The sequence below is a fragment of the Typopeltis vanoorti genome, chromosome 4 (genome assembly GCF_054136105.1).
Source record: "Typopeltis vanoorti isolate ZY-2024b chromosome 4, IOZ_Tvanoo_1.0, whole genome shotgun sequence".
NCBI classification, from domain to species: Eukaryota; Metazoa; Arthropoda; class Arachnida; order Uropygi; family Thelyphonidae; genus Typopeltis; species Typopeltis vanoorti.
The window spans coordinates 19,449,698-19,465,506 of NC_143552.1; the positions used below are offsets into that span (position 1 = coordinate 19,449,698).

The 15,809-nt window shown below is 35.4% G+C and overlaps 1 protein-coding gene across 1 annotated transcript in view; it reads right to left on the reverse strand.

Moving 5' to 3' along the window:
* Window positions 1–15,809, reverse strand: part of LOC150107148 (thioredoxin reductase 2, mitochondrial-like) — a 187,839-nt gene that overhangs the window by 52,360 nt on the left and 119,670 nt on the right. Inside the window, exons 10-11 of the mRNA XM_090391030.1 lie at window positions 10,492–10,631; window positions 4,030–4,125 (exon numbers count right to left, since the gene is read on the reverse strand). Of these exons, the coding sequence (XP_090247156.1) occupies window positions 4,030–4,125; window positions 10,492–10,631 (236 nt within the window). The remainder of the gene's footprint in view (window positions 1–4,029; window positions 4,126–10,491; window positions 10,632–15,809) is intronic.

Here is a 15,809-nt window from a genome sequence, read left to right on the forward strand (position 1 = left end):
TAGATAATCCAGAATCCTAAATCTAAAATAATGATTGTAATGTTAAAAACAGGAGATCATTGTTACTGAAAGAAGACTATCTATAAGAAGGAATGTTTTTCTCATGTTATCTTAAATAAAATTTAGCTTTGATGTAGTTTCTAAATAATTAATTAATTTGTAATTTTTTTTCCACTAGAGGTCATGCCAGTAGAATAACTGGTGATCAAATCATTGTTTCTTCAGCTTACTGTGTGTAATGTAACTCAGCTTGTCCTTGTATCTTTGTATATACTCCAGATGATGATCTTAATATGAAGATCGAAACGTCGAGAAATTAAAAGAATTATTTATAACATGGTTGTAAAGTCCATAATTTCTAAAATGAATTCCTCTAGCAATGATTAGAAATGAACTTATGTCTTTATAAGAGCTAAGAAAGTAAGTGCCATTTGCATAGACCTACCCAAACACTAAAAAAAAAAAATTAAAAAAAAAACTGAAAACCAATTAGTTTTCCTATACTCGAAGTTATAGTTTTATTTTATTCATATTTTAAGGATAAAATACGCATCCTCATAGGCTTCGTATCCATCACATATTTCAATGTAATATCAATGGTATTACAATTTTAATATGCGCTTCGCATCCATGATAATCTTGACGTCTATAGACATCTTGCCCGGTAGCGTGGTTAATATACACTACTAATAATTCAACTCTGCATATTTCATCAACAGTTACAAAATACACTAACTGTTGCTGTACAACTATTCCAAGTTACCATGTCACACCTGAATGATTATGCTGTGGTATGCTAAAGATAAAATCATGTATGCAACTACCCTCTTGCTGGTCATATACCATTATGACAAAATCAGTGATAATACAAAAACTGATGTTTCTAATAGCTGCATGTGCTAAAAGGCACAATAAGTAGGGTAAAATATAATATGCCACAGAATTTTATTTATGTGAATAAAACTGATGATTAAACTGAAGCTCCTCTTTCAGATTTTTAACTCATCAACTAAAAATTCTCATTCATTAAAGGTGAGCAGATGATTTTTTCCCCATCCACCCTGATGCCCTCATTGGATGACTAATTTTTTTTGATTTTACTAGGGAGGAAACACTTTTCCAAATCTTTAGTGGTGGCTTGCAGCCAAACTGTTTTTCAAATTAGGAGTATTTGGCAGTAATCTGAAGAAATTTGGCTGCAAGAAACTGTCAGTGTTCTCAGACTGTCATTCCTCTTCCAAAAACAGCAGCAAAATTGGCCACCCCTGGCACAAATAGAGATATTAAGGATAGCTTAAGAATTGTACCGTTACTTGTATCTGTGTTTTTGTGATCACATTACAACTGCTGGACTCACTGGCTGAGTGGATGTTGTGTCTGCTCACAAACATAAAGGCTTGAATTGACAAAAAAGTACTGTGTTTGATCTGCAGACTGGATTCCTTAAGGCACTAAATGCACTACATATTCAGACCTACAGGTTGGAGTGATATATATAACTAGAAGTGAATATTAGTTTAAAAAAGGTTTTTACTTCTTTGCCTGTGTGCAAGAGGCAAATGGTAGGTAATCATTCAAACCCAAACCAACAAATTAATAAGAAATTGGAAGATATACTGAATTAAAAGTAACAAGTTGGTGGTGGGGGGGGCATTATCAGCATACAAATAAATGCCAGTGATATTAAAAGTAACTAAATGCTGGTCAGGAAGTCTGACCAAAATGATGGTTAAATTTGTTAATCATTACAATATACTTCACTATGTGTTAATAAGAATCTCAAGACTAGAATTTTTGCTGGCCTGGTTGGCCAAGTGGTCAGCATATCCACTCTCTGACCAATGGGCTGCAGGTTCAAATCACACCATGGACATGGATGTTTGTGATTGTCTTTAAGTTGGAGATAAATTTCACTGCTTGATGTGAGACCACATAGCCAAAAGTGGAAAAGTGAAAATTTTCCACTTTTGGCTATGTAAAATAAAAAAAAAAAAAAATATATATATATATATATATATAAAATTATATTAAAAAAAATTTAAATCCTTAGCCCACTCACAGGACTAATATACCATATAGGCTTACAACCTTTTGTGAGTGGGATCAAATTAAACAAAAGGCCTTTAGACTATTTTAAAATCTGAAGCAGCCTAAAGGTCAGTTATTTGATCTACTTTGCTATCTGTTATTCCATGATCCACTTTATCTTATTTCTTGGTTCTTAAGTTTTCAGAATCTCTCCCCACCCAGAGATTAGATTCATTTACTTATTGGAGATTCAATTATGGATAAATCATTTAGAATCACTGTAGTCTTGTAATCACTAATGTAGTTATATCTGCATATAAATTAAATAAGATTAAATAAAAGGGCAGTTAGTTCTGATGAAATTCCACCCACTGTGATCCAGAGATGTGCTCCTAAACTAACACTTGTCCCCATCATCTATTCACTAAACTATACTCAGTGACATCCACCTTTCAGCATGGAAGAAAGCTCATATAGAACCAGTTCTGAAAAAAGGAGTTACATGTTTACTATCAAGCTAGTGACCCTTTTGATCTTACACCAGTTCTGTCTAATGGAGAAGGTTATCAATGTTCAGCTTCTTCAACAACTTGAGAACTGCTAATTAGTGACCACCAGTATTGATTTTGCCACTCCAGATCCACAGGAGATCTGGCATATGTCACTTACATTTGGAGTCATTCCATGGAAAGGTTTGGAGAAACCTGTGCGGCTCTCATCTCCAAGGTTTTTGATAGGGTCTGGCATTGAGGGCTTCTCAACAAGTTACCATCATTTGGATTGTCTTCGTCCTTGTGTAAAGGGATTGCCAGTTTTCTCAAATCAATTCCTATGTGTAATGGTGGATGGTCTTCTCTCCTCAGACTTTCCTGTCAATGTTGATAAATGACAGTCCCCCAAGGCTCTGTCATTTCACCCACCCTCTTCCTGATTTATATAAATGACCTGCTCTCGTTGATTACAAACCCTATTCATAGTTTTGAATGTCTGAATTGATGATAGCATGCTCCACTTGTCCTACTCATATGACAGGCCTTGAGCGCTCAAACATCTCATGCTTCAAGATCTATAATAAGTGCTCTGAACACTAATCTTCACAGAATCTGTGATTAACATGAAAACAACCTGGTCAACTTCAATGCCTCCAAAATGCACGTTTGTTTTTTTGTAAAAAAAGACCTGAGATCTTCTCTGCTTACTTTTGATAATGCTGAGCTCAACAGTCAAAACCAAATCTCTCTTCTCAGACTGACTCTTACTCCAAACCTTTCCTGACAGCACTTCTATAGCATCAATAGCTTCCAAAAAACTGGGAAACCTTTTCTGGTCAAGATGGCACTTCTCTGCATAACAGTTACTTACTCTGTACAAATCCCAAATCTGACCAACATTGGAATACTACTCTCATGTATGGGGTAGTGCACCTAAGACCTCCTTAAAATTCTTGATGCTGTTCAGAAAAGGGCAGTCCAGTTGATAAATGACACTTATCTTATGGACTCTCTTCAGCCACTATCTCAAAGAAGATCAATTTCTGCATTGTGTCTCTTCTACAGATATTTCCACGGCCATCGTTCAGCAAAACTAGCACCCTGTATGCCTCATATTTCTACTGGATCTACAGACACTTATACTACAGCTGCTCGGCATCCTTTTACAGTCGAGCTGCAAACTCACCTAACCTTCTACTCCCAGTCATTTTTCATTCCTTCCACCTCAATTCTGTGAAACATTCCCCCTCATGAAGCATTTCCAAAAGATTAAAATCTTCAGCAATGCAAGAAGAATATCAAACAGATTACTGTATTACTGACCCCTCCCTCACACAGCATCTGAGCTGTGTGAGGGAGGGGTCAGTAATGCCATAGGCTATTCTGCCTTTCATGTATAGGATAAAAAGCTAAATAGGTCACAACACAGACTAAATAAATTAAAGATATTTCCACATATAAACAGTGTTTTACTAAATAAAATAAAAAAAACAAACATAGTTTTCCTTACATTTTTATAGTCCATGTGTTCTGAAGCACCTCCAAATAGCCTTTGTGCCAGTAATTTTCCTGCTTTTATAGCAACAGGAGTTAATTCTGGTTTGCCCTGTAATAAGATTATAGATCTGTTCAATTCAGTTATTACAGTAGCAATGTTATCAAAAAATATAATTCAAGAACCTTTTTGCATCCCAGAGTTTAGCTCAGAATTCTGATTCATTTTAGAATCAGGACTGTGACTGCAATTATTTGATTGTTATCTAAATTTCAGAGTTCATCTTAGACTCATGGCTGCCTTGAGCCTAAGATATCTTTTTTCTTTTTATTTTCTGCTAAATTTCAGAATGTTAGTTGTTTTTTTTTGTTTTTTTTTTTTGATTATGCTATAAGAGAATGGTTAGTTGAAAAAAAAAAGTGATAAACTTCAGAAATAGGTATAACCTTAGTGAGAGAGGTTACTACTTATATAGATATTTTATGCATATAATTAATAAATATCTGAAGCTGATAAAAAAATCATATACAAAGTCAGTTTCATAATAGATGCAGAAGTCTATATTATGACATCGCTACATCACATAACATCATTCAGGCATATTGTCAGAATGATATTATGTAATGATCATTTGGTATAACTACCTTCCAGACAGCTGGCAATAACTTTAATGCTGATCGGAGAAGCCAGTTACGATTCTTCTGAATTTTCTTTATTTACTATAAATATTTTGTCATTAATTCTAACTGCAGACGGTTCTAAATGTATGTGCTTCCTTCAAAATATGACCCATTATTGCTTGCCATATACTGAGGATTACTTGTGTAACAATCAGCAACACTGATGGTCAAAAGTAAAAATATGCAAAAAGTTTGGAAACTTATTAAAGAAAATAAAATACTTATAACTTAAAAAACTCATACAAGTTAACAACGATGGTTGAAGCCATTATTTTCCTTTCACATATTTTTCTTTTTTCTTGGAAGAAATACAGAAAAGTTGCTACCTCACCCAAGTTTTCTTTTTTTATGGAATGCCACTCTCAGCCCTCATGTCCTTTGGCAACCACAATGATGTCAAATGGTTTGACCTCCATGTTTTCACTCTTTCTTCCTATGGCTGGACTTGATTACTGATTTTCACTTTCCTAATCCACACATCAGCACTGACTAAATCACTAAAATGATTCTTGGTGGAATAAAGGTTTAAGAGAGTCAAGGATGTGGGGTGGCATTTAGGTCTGGGGAGGGGTGTAATATCAGTGATGATAGACAGGAATGGATAGGGAAGAGTGGAGGAGTCATATCCAATAAATCGGGTTAGTGGGACTTATTACAGAAACAAAATGAGCTAGTGTGTATGTTTACAAATGCTAGAAGTATTTGAAACAAGAGGAATGAAATTGTAGCATTGATAGAGTTCATTTGCCCAAAAATTGTTGGTATAAGTGAGACATTGTTGAATAAGGATGGCATTCTAACAGGAATAGATGGAGGGATATGTAGTCTTTCATGAAGACAGACAAAGCAAAAAGGTAGGAGGAATATTACTGATGATAGCAGAGGAGTTGTGCCCATCTATGGTGGAGATGCAAAGAACAAATGCTTACAGTGGTTTTAAAGCAGTATGGTGTGAAGTGGAGGTAGACAGGATGAAATGTTTAGTAAGGTGTTACTATAGACCTGGTAATGTAGAGGACAGTGAGAAGGAAATGTTTAGGCAAATTGGTCTGGCTAATAAGAAAAGAGTGATCATTATGGACAATTTCAATTATGGTAATATAGACTGGAATGAAGAGACAGCATCAGGAACAAAAGAGAATGAATTTGTTTAGTTTTTAATGGATAACTACCTTAAAAGTACATACCAGATTTCACACATGGATCCCACTGGTCATGGATTTGATTATCTCATCAGAAAATATTGTTGTAAATGAAGTGTCACATCTTCTTCCAATTGGTGAAAGTGACCATGAAGTGATCACTTGGGTGGTAGCTGGCCATATCAGGACTTTTGTGAGAAAGAGTTATATGTGGAACTATAAGACAGGTGATTATGACAAATTCAGGAGGCAGCTTGCAGCAATGTCATCGAATGAGGAATTGTAGGTGAAGGAAACCAAATGCTGCTTGGTCTATTCAGGGAAGTACCTGGCAAAGGCAATGACAGAGTATATTCCAAAGGTTAGGAGATTAAATAAGGTAGGTGTAAATGGATGACTGAAGAGGTGAAGCACACAATCTGGAAGAAAAAGGCATTATGGAGGCAGCACAAGATGAGTAGAGATAATCAGTTAGATGAGGAGTACAAAGAACAAGCAATCCTAGGGAGTTTTTTTTATTCTTCCAGCAGAAGGAACAATGATTATGGGAGGATGATGTTGGTCAGTGATAATGGGAGAATGCTAAACACTGAGGATATAGTAGAGGTGTTTAATGAGCAGTTCATTAAACTATTCCATCCTTGAGATTTTAACATATTGCAGAACTTGAGAGCAGTGGGAATGGCGAAGGAACCACTGATGGTGAGTGAGCAGGAAGTATATGAGGAACTGAGTAAACTTGATGTCAACAAGGCCATGGGACTTTGATGGTATATCACCATGTCTTGAGGGAACGTTCCAGGGAATTAACAACAGCTTTAATGTACATTTTTAATGAGTCTTAGATTAGCCCAGATCCCAAAGGAAGTGGAATGATTGTTCCGCTTCATAAAGGGAGTGATTAGAGTAAGGCTTCAAATTATAGAACCAGTCTGCTGGTCTGGAGTTGTGGTCAAGGAGTTGGAGAAGTTGGTGAGGACAAGGATTCAGAACTGGGTGGACAGCAGAATTCTCTTTAATGGACAGCATGGGTTTGCTAAAGGAAGATAGTATTTTAGCAATCTGCTTACTTATTATAACAAGGTGATGAATGCATTGGACAAGGGGGATGCATATACGATCGTATATTTAGATTTTGCAAAGGCTTTTGATAGATTTCCATATGACAAACTAGTAGTTAACTTGGAACAGATGGAATTGGATAGTAGATTAGTGCATTGGATTGGAGATTGGTTGTCTGATAGGTATTAGTAGGTTGTGTATGGGGGGAGGGATATCCTAGAAGAGGAAAGTCACTAGTGGCATGCCCCAGGGATCTGTTTTGGAGCCATTGTTGTTTAATTTGTATGTAAATGAGATTGGAATGAACTTAAATAGTGATATACAGTTGTTTGCCGATGATGCAAAGCTGGGGAGAGTTACGATAAGTAGAGCAGATGTTGTAGTTTGCAATCTAAATAGACTGAATGAATGAGTGTGTGGGTCATCAGTTTAATGTTGCAAAGTATAAGGTTATAAAATTTGGAATGCAAAGATGGGGATAGCAGAGTATAGCATTCGTTGGGATATTTTAGAGGAGGTGGAGGAGATGAAAGATTTGGGGGTTATGGTGAATTTGGACTTGAAATTTAGTGGACATTTAGCTAACATTGTAAAGACAACACAGTGGATTATGGGAATGATGCAGAGAACACTGATAGAAGTAAGGATGTTTTGATTCCATTGTACAAGACTTTGATCAGGCTGCATATAGATTACTGTGCACAGATTTGGTCACCAGGTTTTCAAAAGGATGATGAGATGCTAGAGAGGGTTCAGAGACAATTAACTAAGCTGGTTTCTTGTCTCTGGAATGTGGAATATGAGGACAGACTGAGAGAATGCAAATTACAAAGCCTAGTGGAAAGAAGGAAGAGGGGGAGACATGATCGAAACATAAGTTGATAAGGAGAGTAGCATGGATGAGAGTTTTCATAGAATATCTGGAGATGGGAGGGGAAACGAGAGGCCATCCCTGGAACTGTATAAGGTGGGGATGAGAAGTAGATGTTTTGCATAAATAGTGGTAGGTGATTGGAATGCACTGCCTAAGAGTGGTGATGCAGGGACAGTGAATGCATTTAAGTCAAGGTATGATGAGCTGTGTATGTGAGAGTGGGACCTCCTACAATGATTCTCTTGACTCCATAGAGGCCTGTTGATGATAATAATAATGGCCTGCCATACTATTCAATCCTTAGTTCACTAGCAAGCACAACAAGGCAATCTAAGTAAAAATTCTGCAAACCATAACCGACACAAAACAAAAAAAATCAATTTATCCGGTCTACACTGCAGCTTGCAACAGCTGCACAAAACATCCCAGTCGTGCTTCCACTTTTTTCACATTAAGGCAATACAGCAGAACATTATTCAAAGACAAAAAGACAAAACTGACCTCCTGACATAATTTTCTTCTCCTTTCCAAACTTCTGCACAGATGAACTAACCAAATCAATTCTTACTATACAAGGACAGAAAAGTGAATATCTCGAGAGGAGATATTCAGTTTGCTGTCCTTATATATGAATGATGTCTTTCACCAGAAAGATACCATCTCTCAGTTTTCTGAAGTATTTTTCCTCATACTGTTTTCTCCAAGGAATGCAACCTAAAATACATCCTCTCTAATTTTAACTGCCCTCTCCCTAGAATTAATTGGTCATGACTTTGCCGATGCAACTAACTTGCTTCTTAATATTCCTAATATTAAAAAAAAAAAAAAAAAAAATCTTGCTAATTTAATATTTTAACATAAATACACACACTTATTTTTAATCCCTCCATGAAAATATAGACTACTGTGGGTGAGCAAAGATAAAATAATTTGATTTCCCTGCTCTGTAAACTTTAGGCCTCAATAAGCAGGATAGTGGTATCTCACAGTGGATGATAAAAAAACTACAACCTAAATATTTATCACATTTACCACTTCATTTGAAGGTACTATAATAGCAACATGCACTGTTACCAAATAACAATGCCATACAGTATTATTAAAAGATGTCAAAGTACCCATGATACACAAAACACAATATGCTGTAATACCAAAAGTATTAGTGCAATTTATGAATTATTCTGTTTTAATTTTTTTCTATATCCATGGTAACTTATAGTAATATATAAGAAACTAATATATACATGAGGAATATATTTTCATCAAGACATTCTCAAAATATTCAGCTAGTAGTAATTTAACCCTTTAACTGCTACGGTCGAGTTAACTCTAGCATGGAAAAAAATGGCGACCTTGCTACAATCGAGTTAACTCGATTTCAATGGTTGGTGCGCCTCCCATATTCAGACAATTTTTTAGTATGGAAAGAATCATCATAAGATATTCAAACTTCGCGGGTAGGTTCCTCCATCTATTGCCAACCAATTGAAGTTTATTTGACTTGGATTTCTGTCCTTCTGTGACGTCTAAAGAGAAAAATTTGAACTGGTGCAACTAATCATATTAAGCGCCTCCATAACACAATTGGAAGAACGACAGTACATTGCGCTCTTCGATTGGAAAAGGCCTACGTTCAATTCTCGTCATGACGGGAGGAACCTTCATATATGGACTTTTTCAATCGAAGGTGTGTTAGCCGATCTCATACGGAGGTAGCAGGGTTTATTCTCCCAGAAACTTGGGTTTTTCAGCCCGCATACAAACAAATCGGCCCTTCAGAACACATGCAATTTACAGACAAAAAATACTAGTTGTGGCAGAGGGCAGTAGATGGCATTAATGTGGATGACTGGTATTAGAGGTTCAGGTGGAGACTGAGAGTTGTACAGTAGGTGTCCTCCTGCGATGAGTCTTCAGACTCCTTGGAGGTGTCACAAATAATAATAATATGCAGCACGATGCATAAACCACGTGACTGCGGGGATTTCCGGGATGTTACAATATGGCATCTACCAGTAAATATCCGTGTTATCTTACTGATGATCAAATTGATGAATTGTTAACAACAAATGAGTCGGGAGAAGAATTGTCCGAGTTAAGTGAATTGTGTACTTCAGATAAAGAAGATCCTGGTGATTCTACATAAATTAATGTGTGAAATTTGCATAATCAAGTGGACACCCCTTGATTATGCAAATTTTATAAAACACTATTATTGCCATTTTTGTGAGTGAACAAGTGTATATCAAGAATGTATGATGCAGTCCAGACTTCTTACTTCAGCAAGAATTTTAATTGATTTTATTTATAAATTTTTTTCAAAATTAATTCAGCACATGGGACAATGTCAATAGAATATAACGTCAGCAGTTAAAGGGTTAAAGAAGACTGATTTTCACTAAAGAAATTGAAATAATTTGTGGAACAACTTTGGTTAGTATTAATTCTTCGTGGAAACTTTTGACCAGTTCGTGATAGCAACCAACTAGAATTTTGTAGCATTCATTCTTCAGCTGTAAGTGTTAAATTTCTTTGCCTGCACAAACTTGCCATTACATGCCAAGTATCTGAATAGATATACACTCAGATTTAAACTTTTCTTAGTTAATGACAGGATGAAGATTTATGCACTTCAATGTCATTAAGTATGCACACAACATCTAATTTTTCTATATGATAATAATAATAGTGATAATATCTAAAGAAAAAAAAAACTTACATATAATACATCACCAACAGCATATATATGTGGAATAGAAGACTGTTCACACCCTTTACTTCCAATAACTTTCTTTGTATTACCATCAAGCTTCACTCTAATTTCCTCCAAATTCAGATTTTTGGTATGTGCTTCTCTTCCTGTTAGGAGAATATTTTTGCACGTATTATGTTATTAAATTATTATCATAATCGATAATGCATAGGTATATAGATAATACATGCAATGATCACACACTAATGTAAATCTTTCTTCATGAACATGTCATAATATTTTGGATTAAAGAGGTTTAGTGAAACTTTAAAGTGAAAACATCTTTAAATATCAAAATTGAAAACAAACTGAAATGCTATCATATATCATCACATATAACACAGAAGCATAATATATTTGTCATATGAGAAAAATATATAATTACATTCCTTAAATCCATAAAAATGTCACTTTGTGAGAGACTTTGTGTATACAGTGAGATCTAAGTATACAAAGAAATGATATTAGACAATCTTATAATAAAGTTGAATTTCATAATAACATTTTTTATAGTGACACCATTCATGTTCATAGCAAATGAACCTGAAGCCAATTTGGGCATAAAAAATACTGCAGATATAATTGTTCTACTTAATTTTGCCATTATAATGACCCAACTGAAACCAAAATGAAGGAACTGTTTTTTTATTTAAAAAAAAAAGGAGAAAAAAAGACATCTTAAATACCAAATTCCATTAAGTCAGAGAAAAATTATCATTTTAAATTATTTTGCTAATATTTTCAAGAGGGAGAGGAGACTTTCATCGACCAGTCTTGAAAATGAATAACAATGAAAATACAGTTGGGATAAGGAAAAAAGAAAGAAAATCAACTAATCTGAAATTTAAGGCTTATTTTACTTTATTTTACTGTTCCATATGCAGATATGGTCAAACATTATTATTACTGCATGGGTACCTCCATGTAGTATGAAAACTCACAACAGACCCTGACAATCAATTCAACTCATTCACCACTCTCCAAGCTAAAAAAAAAAAAAAAAAATCTAGATCTCACATCATAAACACATTTTTACTCAATTTCCAGGGATGACCCCCTTGTACTGCTCCTCGTCCAAAATGCAAAAGTATTTCCTTTTCGATCACATCCCTGTTTTTCAACACTTTTTCAACTTTTTTTGCAAAGCCATCATTCGCAACCCCCAGCCTTCAATCTATCATCATAAGGTGCATTCCACAGGACCGTTTTCCACCTTGGTCACTCACCTCTGAATCCTCTATACCACCTTCCTCATCCCCAAGAAATGCAGGTGTGCTGAAATCCAAATTTAGCCATATCAAGGCCTTACAAATGATAGCATCCTTATATCCTTGTTAGTGTACTCTTCAATAACTAAGTAATCTTATGAGCGACCTTGGCCACTTTTGCAGTATATCCTTGGAACTTCAACTCCCTGTCCATAAAAACACCTCCAAATTCCTAGCTTTATCCATTTTCCAGAGTCCATTAATGTGTTGCACAGCTTGTTGTCTTTTCGTCCCAAAATGTATAACCTTTACACTTTTTTACATTAAACTGGTTGCCTATACTGTCAAGTCTATTTAAATCACCCTGCAAGCCCCTCTACATTGTTTTAACTAAAACACCCACACAATTTTTCATCATCAGCAAACAACGGAATTTTTCCCTTCAAATCATTTATGTACAAATTAAACAGTAGTGGTCCAAGCGTAGAACCTTATGACACATCACTAGTCACCTGTTTTCTCCTGGATTCTATTATTCCATATGCTATTCTTTGGTATCTGCTAATTTGCAATCTTATATCCATATCCACCCCCATTTGATCCAAATTTGTGCAACAGTCTCATGTGGTAACTTATCAAATGCTTTCAAAAAATCCAGAAGTATTATCATGTAGTCATCATTCTCCATATCCAACTCCTCAAATGTCACTCTAATATAAAAAATAATAAGAATAAATAATAAATCAGTGATTTAGAAAATTACTGAAGTATGTTATACCATTTATAAAGCCATGCTTTCCCCCTCTCCCCACAGAGTGCCACATTCTTATCTTGAATTTTTTTTTTTGACCAACTTTTCAATACCTTTACCATCAACTCCCATTCCAAGTCTTCTGCACCTTCTTGTAATACAAGAGTGGATGTCTCATTTAATCCCATGGCTGTAAATATGCATTGCACCAGAAGGATTTTTTAATTGTTCACATAAAATTTAATTCTGAAACAGTTCAAAGTGAATTCTCATCTGTCAACATTTCTGTATATTAATTTTAAAAAAGTGATATGTATCAAAAGTTATAGCATGGATAAAACAATCACTTGTTTATGGAATCCTTTCCTGAATAATGAACACGTGGTTTTGACTTATACACTTAGTTTTATTTCCTAATTTTGCAATTGATGAACTAACTGATAAATTTTAATACATTATTAAGAAAGAGAGCTCCAGGGAGTCAAGAACTCATTGAGGGAGGCCACATTTAACCTGCACCAACTGTCATATCTGTTCTTCAATTCATTTACACTACTTGCACACTCAACATCTAATGGCAACCCATTCCAATCACACAGCTAGACTCACATAGAAAAAAATCTAGCTCTCACTCCCTTCTTGATGGTATTCATTCAAACTTCCAAAGTTGCACTCTCATCCTTTCCCCCATCCTCCATAAAATGAAAAATTCCATCTACTGAAATTCTGTATGATTCTTTCAAAGGTTTTTAAGTCTCAATCATAAAACCCATCTTTCTCCTGTTTGCTGGTGTCTGCAGTCTACAAATTCTCAATCTGTCTTCATAATCAATATTCCACAATCCTGATATGATTTTAACACTCTCTCCACTGTATCAGAATCACCACAGAAACCAGGAGACCAGACCTGCCCACAATAGTCCAAGTGAGATCTTGTCAAAGCCTTGTATATGGCCCTTGAACTTTCTCTGTCTAATAAAACTTCAAGATCTGTAGCCTGATCAGTTTCTTCTAGCATAATCCCATCAATATAATATGACACAGAATATCTAATCACACCAAAATGCATGACTTTACATTTACTGACATTGAACTGACAGACATTTTCACATGCCTACAATACCAGTCTATTCAAACCATTCGGCAAGTACTACATATCAACACTCTCCTGATTACCCTACCCATCTTTTCATCATCAGCAAACAGTTGTATGTCACCTGTCAAATCCTTATCAATGTCATTAATGTATAGAATGAATAATAATGGACCAAGGACTGATCCATGTGGTGTACAACTGGTTATCTTAAATTGTGCAGACTCGCATTCCCTTACCACTTATTGATATGTTAGTCAGCCATCCTCTTATTCATGCCAATATTTTATAATCCAATCCCATATTCTCAAATTTATACAATGGTCTTCCATGCTGTATTCTGTCAAAAGCTTTATCAAAATCCAAAAGTATCATTGTGTTCTAACTCAATGTTAACATTATTATAGAATATGAGCAAATTACTCAAACATGACCTTACCTTACCATTCATTGCAAAGTATGGATTCTCTGCAAACTTGTTTCTGTATGCAAGCCCTAACCAACTTTTCCAAAATCTTCACCACCACTCCAGAGATACGGATAGGTCAGCAGTTATTGACATCAACCTCTGCACCACGCTTTCCACTCCTGTGGAATCTTCAATGTTCTGAGACTTAAATTATATAACCTGGTCAAAGGAGTAGCCAGTTCACCTGAACACTCTTTTTGCATCCATACTGATATCCCATCAGTCCCTATTGACAAATTTTTATTCATTTTGTGCTACAGCTCTAATACATCCTCCTATTCATACATCTGAGTTTCTTCATCTGGTTAAGAAGTACTAGTCAGCACAATGTTACATATACCAGGTTGATAGCTTTTAGAAAAATGGACACGCATTAGTTCAATCATTTCTTCTGCATCTGTTACCTGCATACTATCTTCATTCAGCAGAGTTATTCTTTCATATTCAGTTCATTCTTCCTTTTACTTGCAGCATAACAATAAAATTCTTTTGGGTTGTCTTTAGCTTGAAGAGGCAGTTTCTTTTTATACTCAGACTTAGTTTTCCATACAACAGTTGTAACTCTTCTGGCTTGATTCTTACACTTCTTCATAACTGACTTCATTTTTATGCACAGGGTATTCCTTCCACATTATCCTTTTCTTATGAATCTCTTGCTTAATAAGACTACACATCCATTTTACTCCCACCTATTTATTCTTTAAACACTAGGGGATACATTCTGATATTACATGATATAAGTATTTTTAAAACATTTCCCATGCACTGTTGATATCCTTCCAATCCAACAACTGATACCATGGCACAGAAACCAGTAAACACCTCAGCTGGTCATAATTTCCTACTTTGTAGTTCAGGATATAATCTTTATTGAAAAGAACATTCATAAACTTACCCACTTTCTAAGTAAGCACTACATGATCACTATCACCAACCAGAGGCAAAATAGTTATGTCTTTAACTGAACCCCCCCCCCCCCCGACACTATAATCAGATCTAACCCTCTTTGCCCTCGAGTTCCTTCTGTTGCATGCTGCTTGAGGAAGTTGTCTCACAACAGCTCGATAAATTCGGTTTCATTCTTCTCATGTGATTTCATAGCTGTCCAATCAATGTTTGGATAATTAAAGTCCCTCATTATGATTACTTGTTTCCCACCATCATCTTTATTTAGTAATGCATTTCTTTGTCACTAGCAACCAATCCACTGGGTCTGCATAACACCCAACTATGTGTTTGATTTTGTTAGACTCCATCTCACACCAGATGGCTTGAAACTCACTGCCACATGAAAAACTGCTACTAGTATTGCTTCTGACAGCCAGGTCTCATTAATGTCAACAAACTGAGGTCCCAACATATACACCATGGCAACAAACTTAGCCCCTTTGTTTCTTTATACTCTTTGCACAGACATACCTGTATACTTTTTTGCATAGTCTTCTCTATAGTTGTAGTCTGCATGACACAGTTAGCAAACTTACAGATTTCTTATCTAGTTCCTTACTTATGCAGACATTCTTGAACATGTTTTATAGATCTGAACTGGATGAACATAAAATCGTTCTATCCTCATAATCATTTCCATGATGATGCACATTTCCCATCATTAGCACAGCTATATAACATTGTCACTCTTGCATAAGTAAAGAACTAAGTAAGAACAGAAATCTTCAAGTTTGTAAATTGTATCATGCAGAATACAACTATACATAAATGTATACTTTGCAAATGGTCACTAGTTTTCCTTAGATGTGTGTGTGT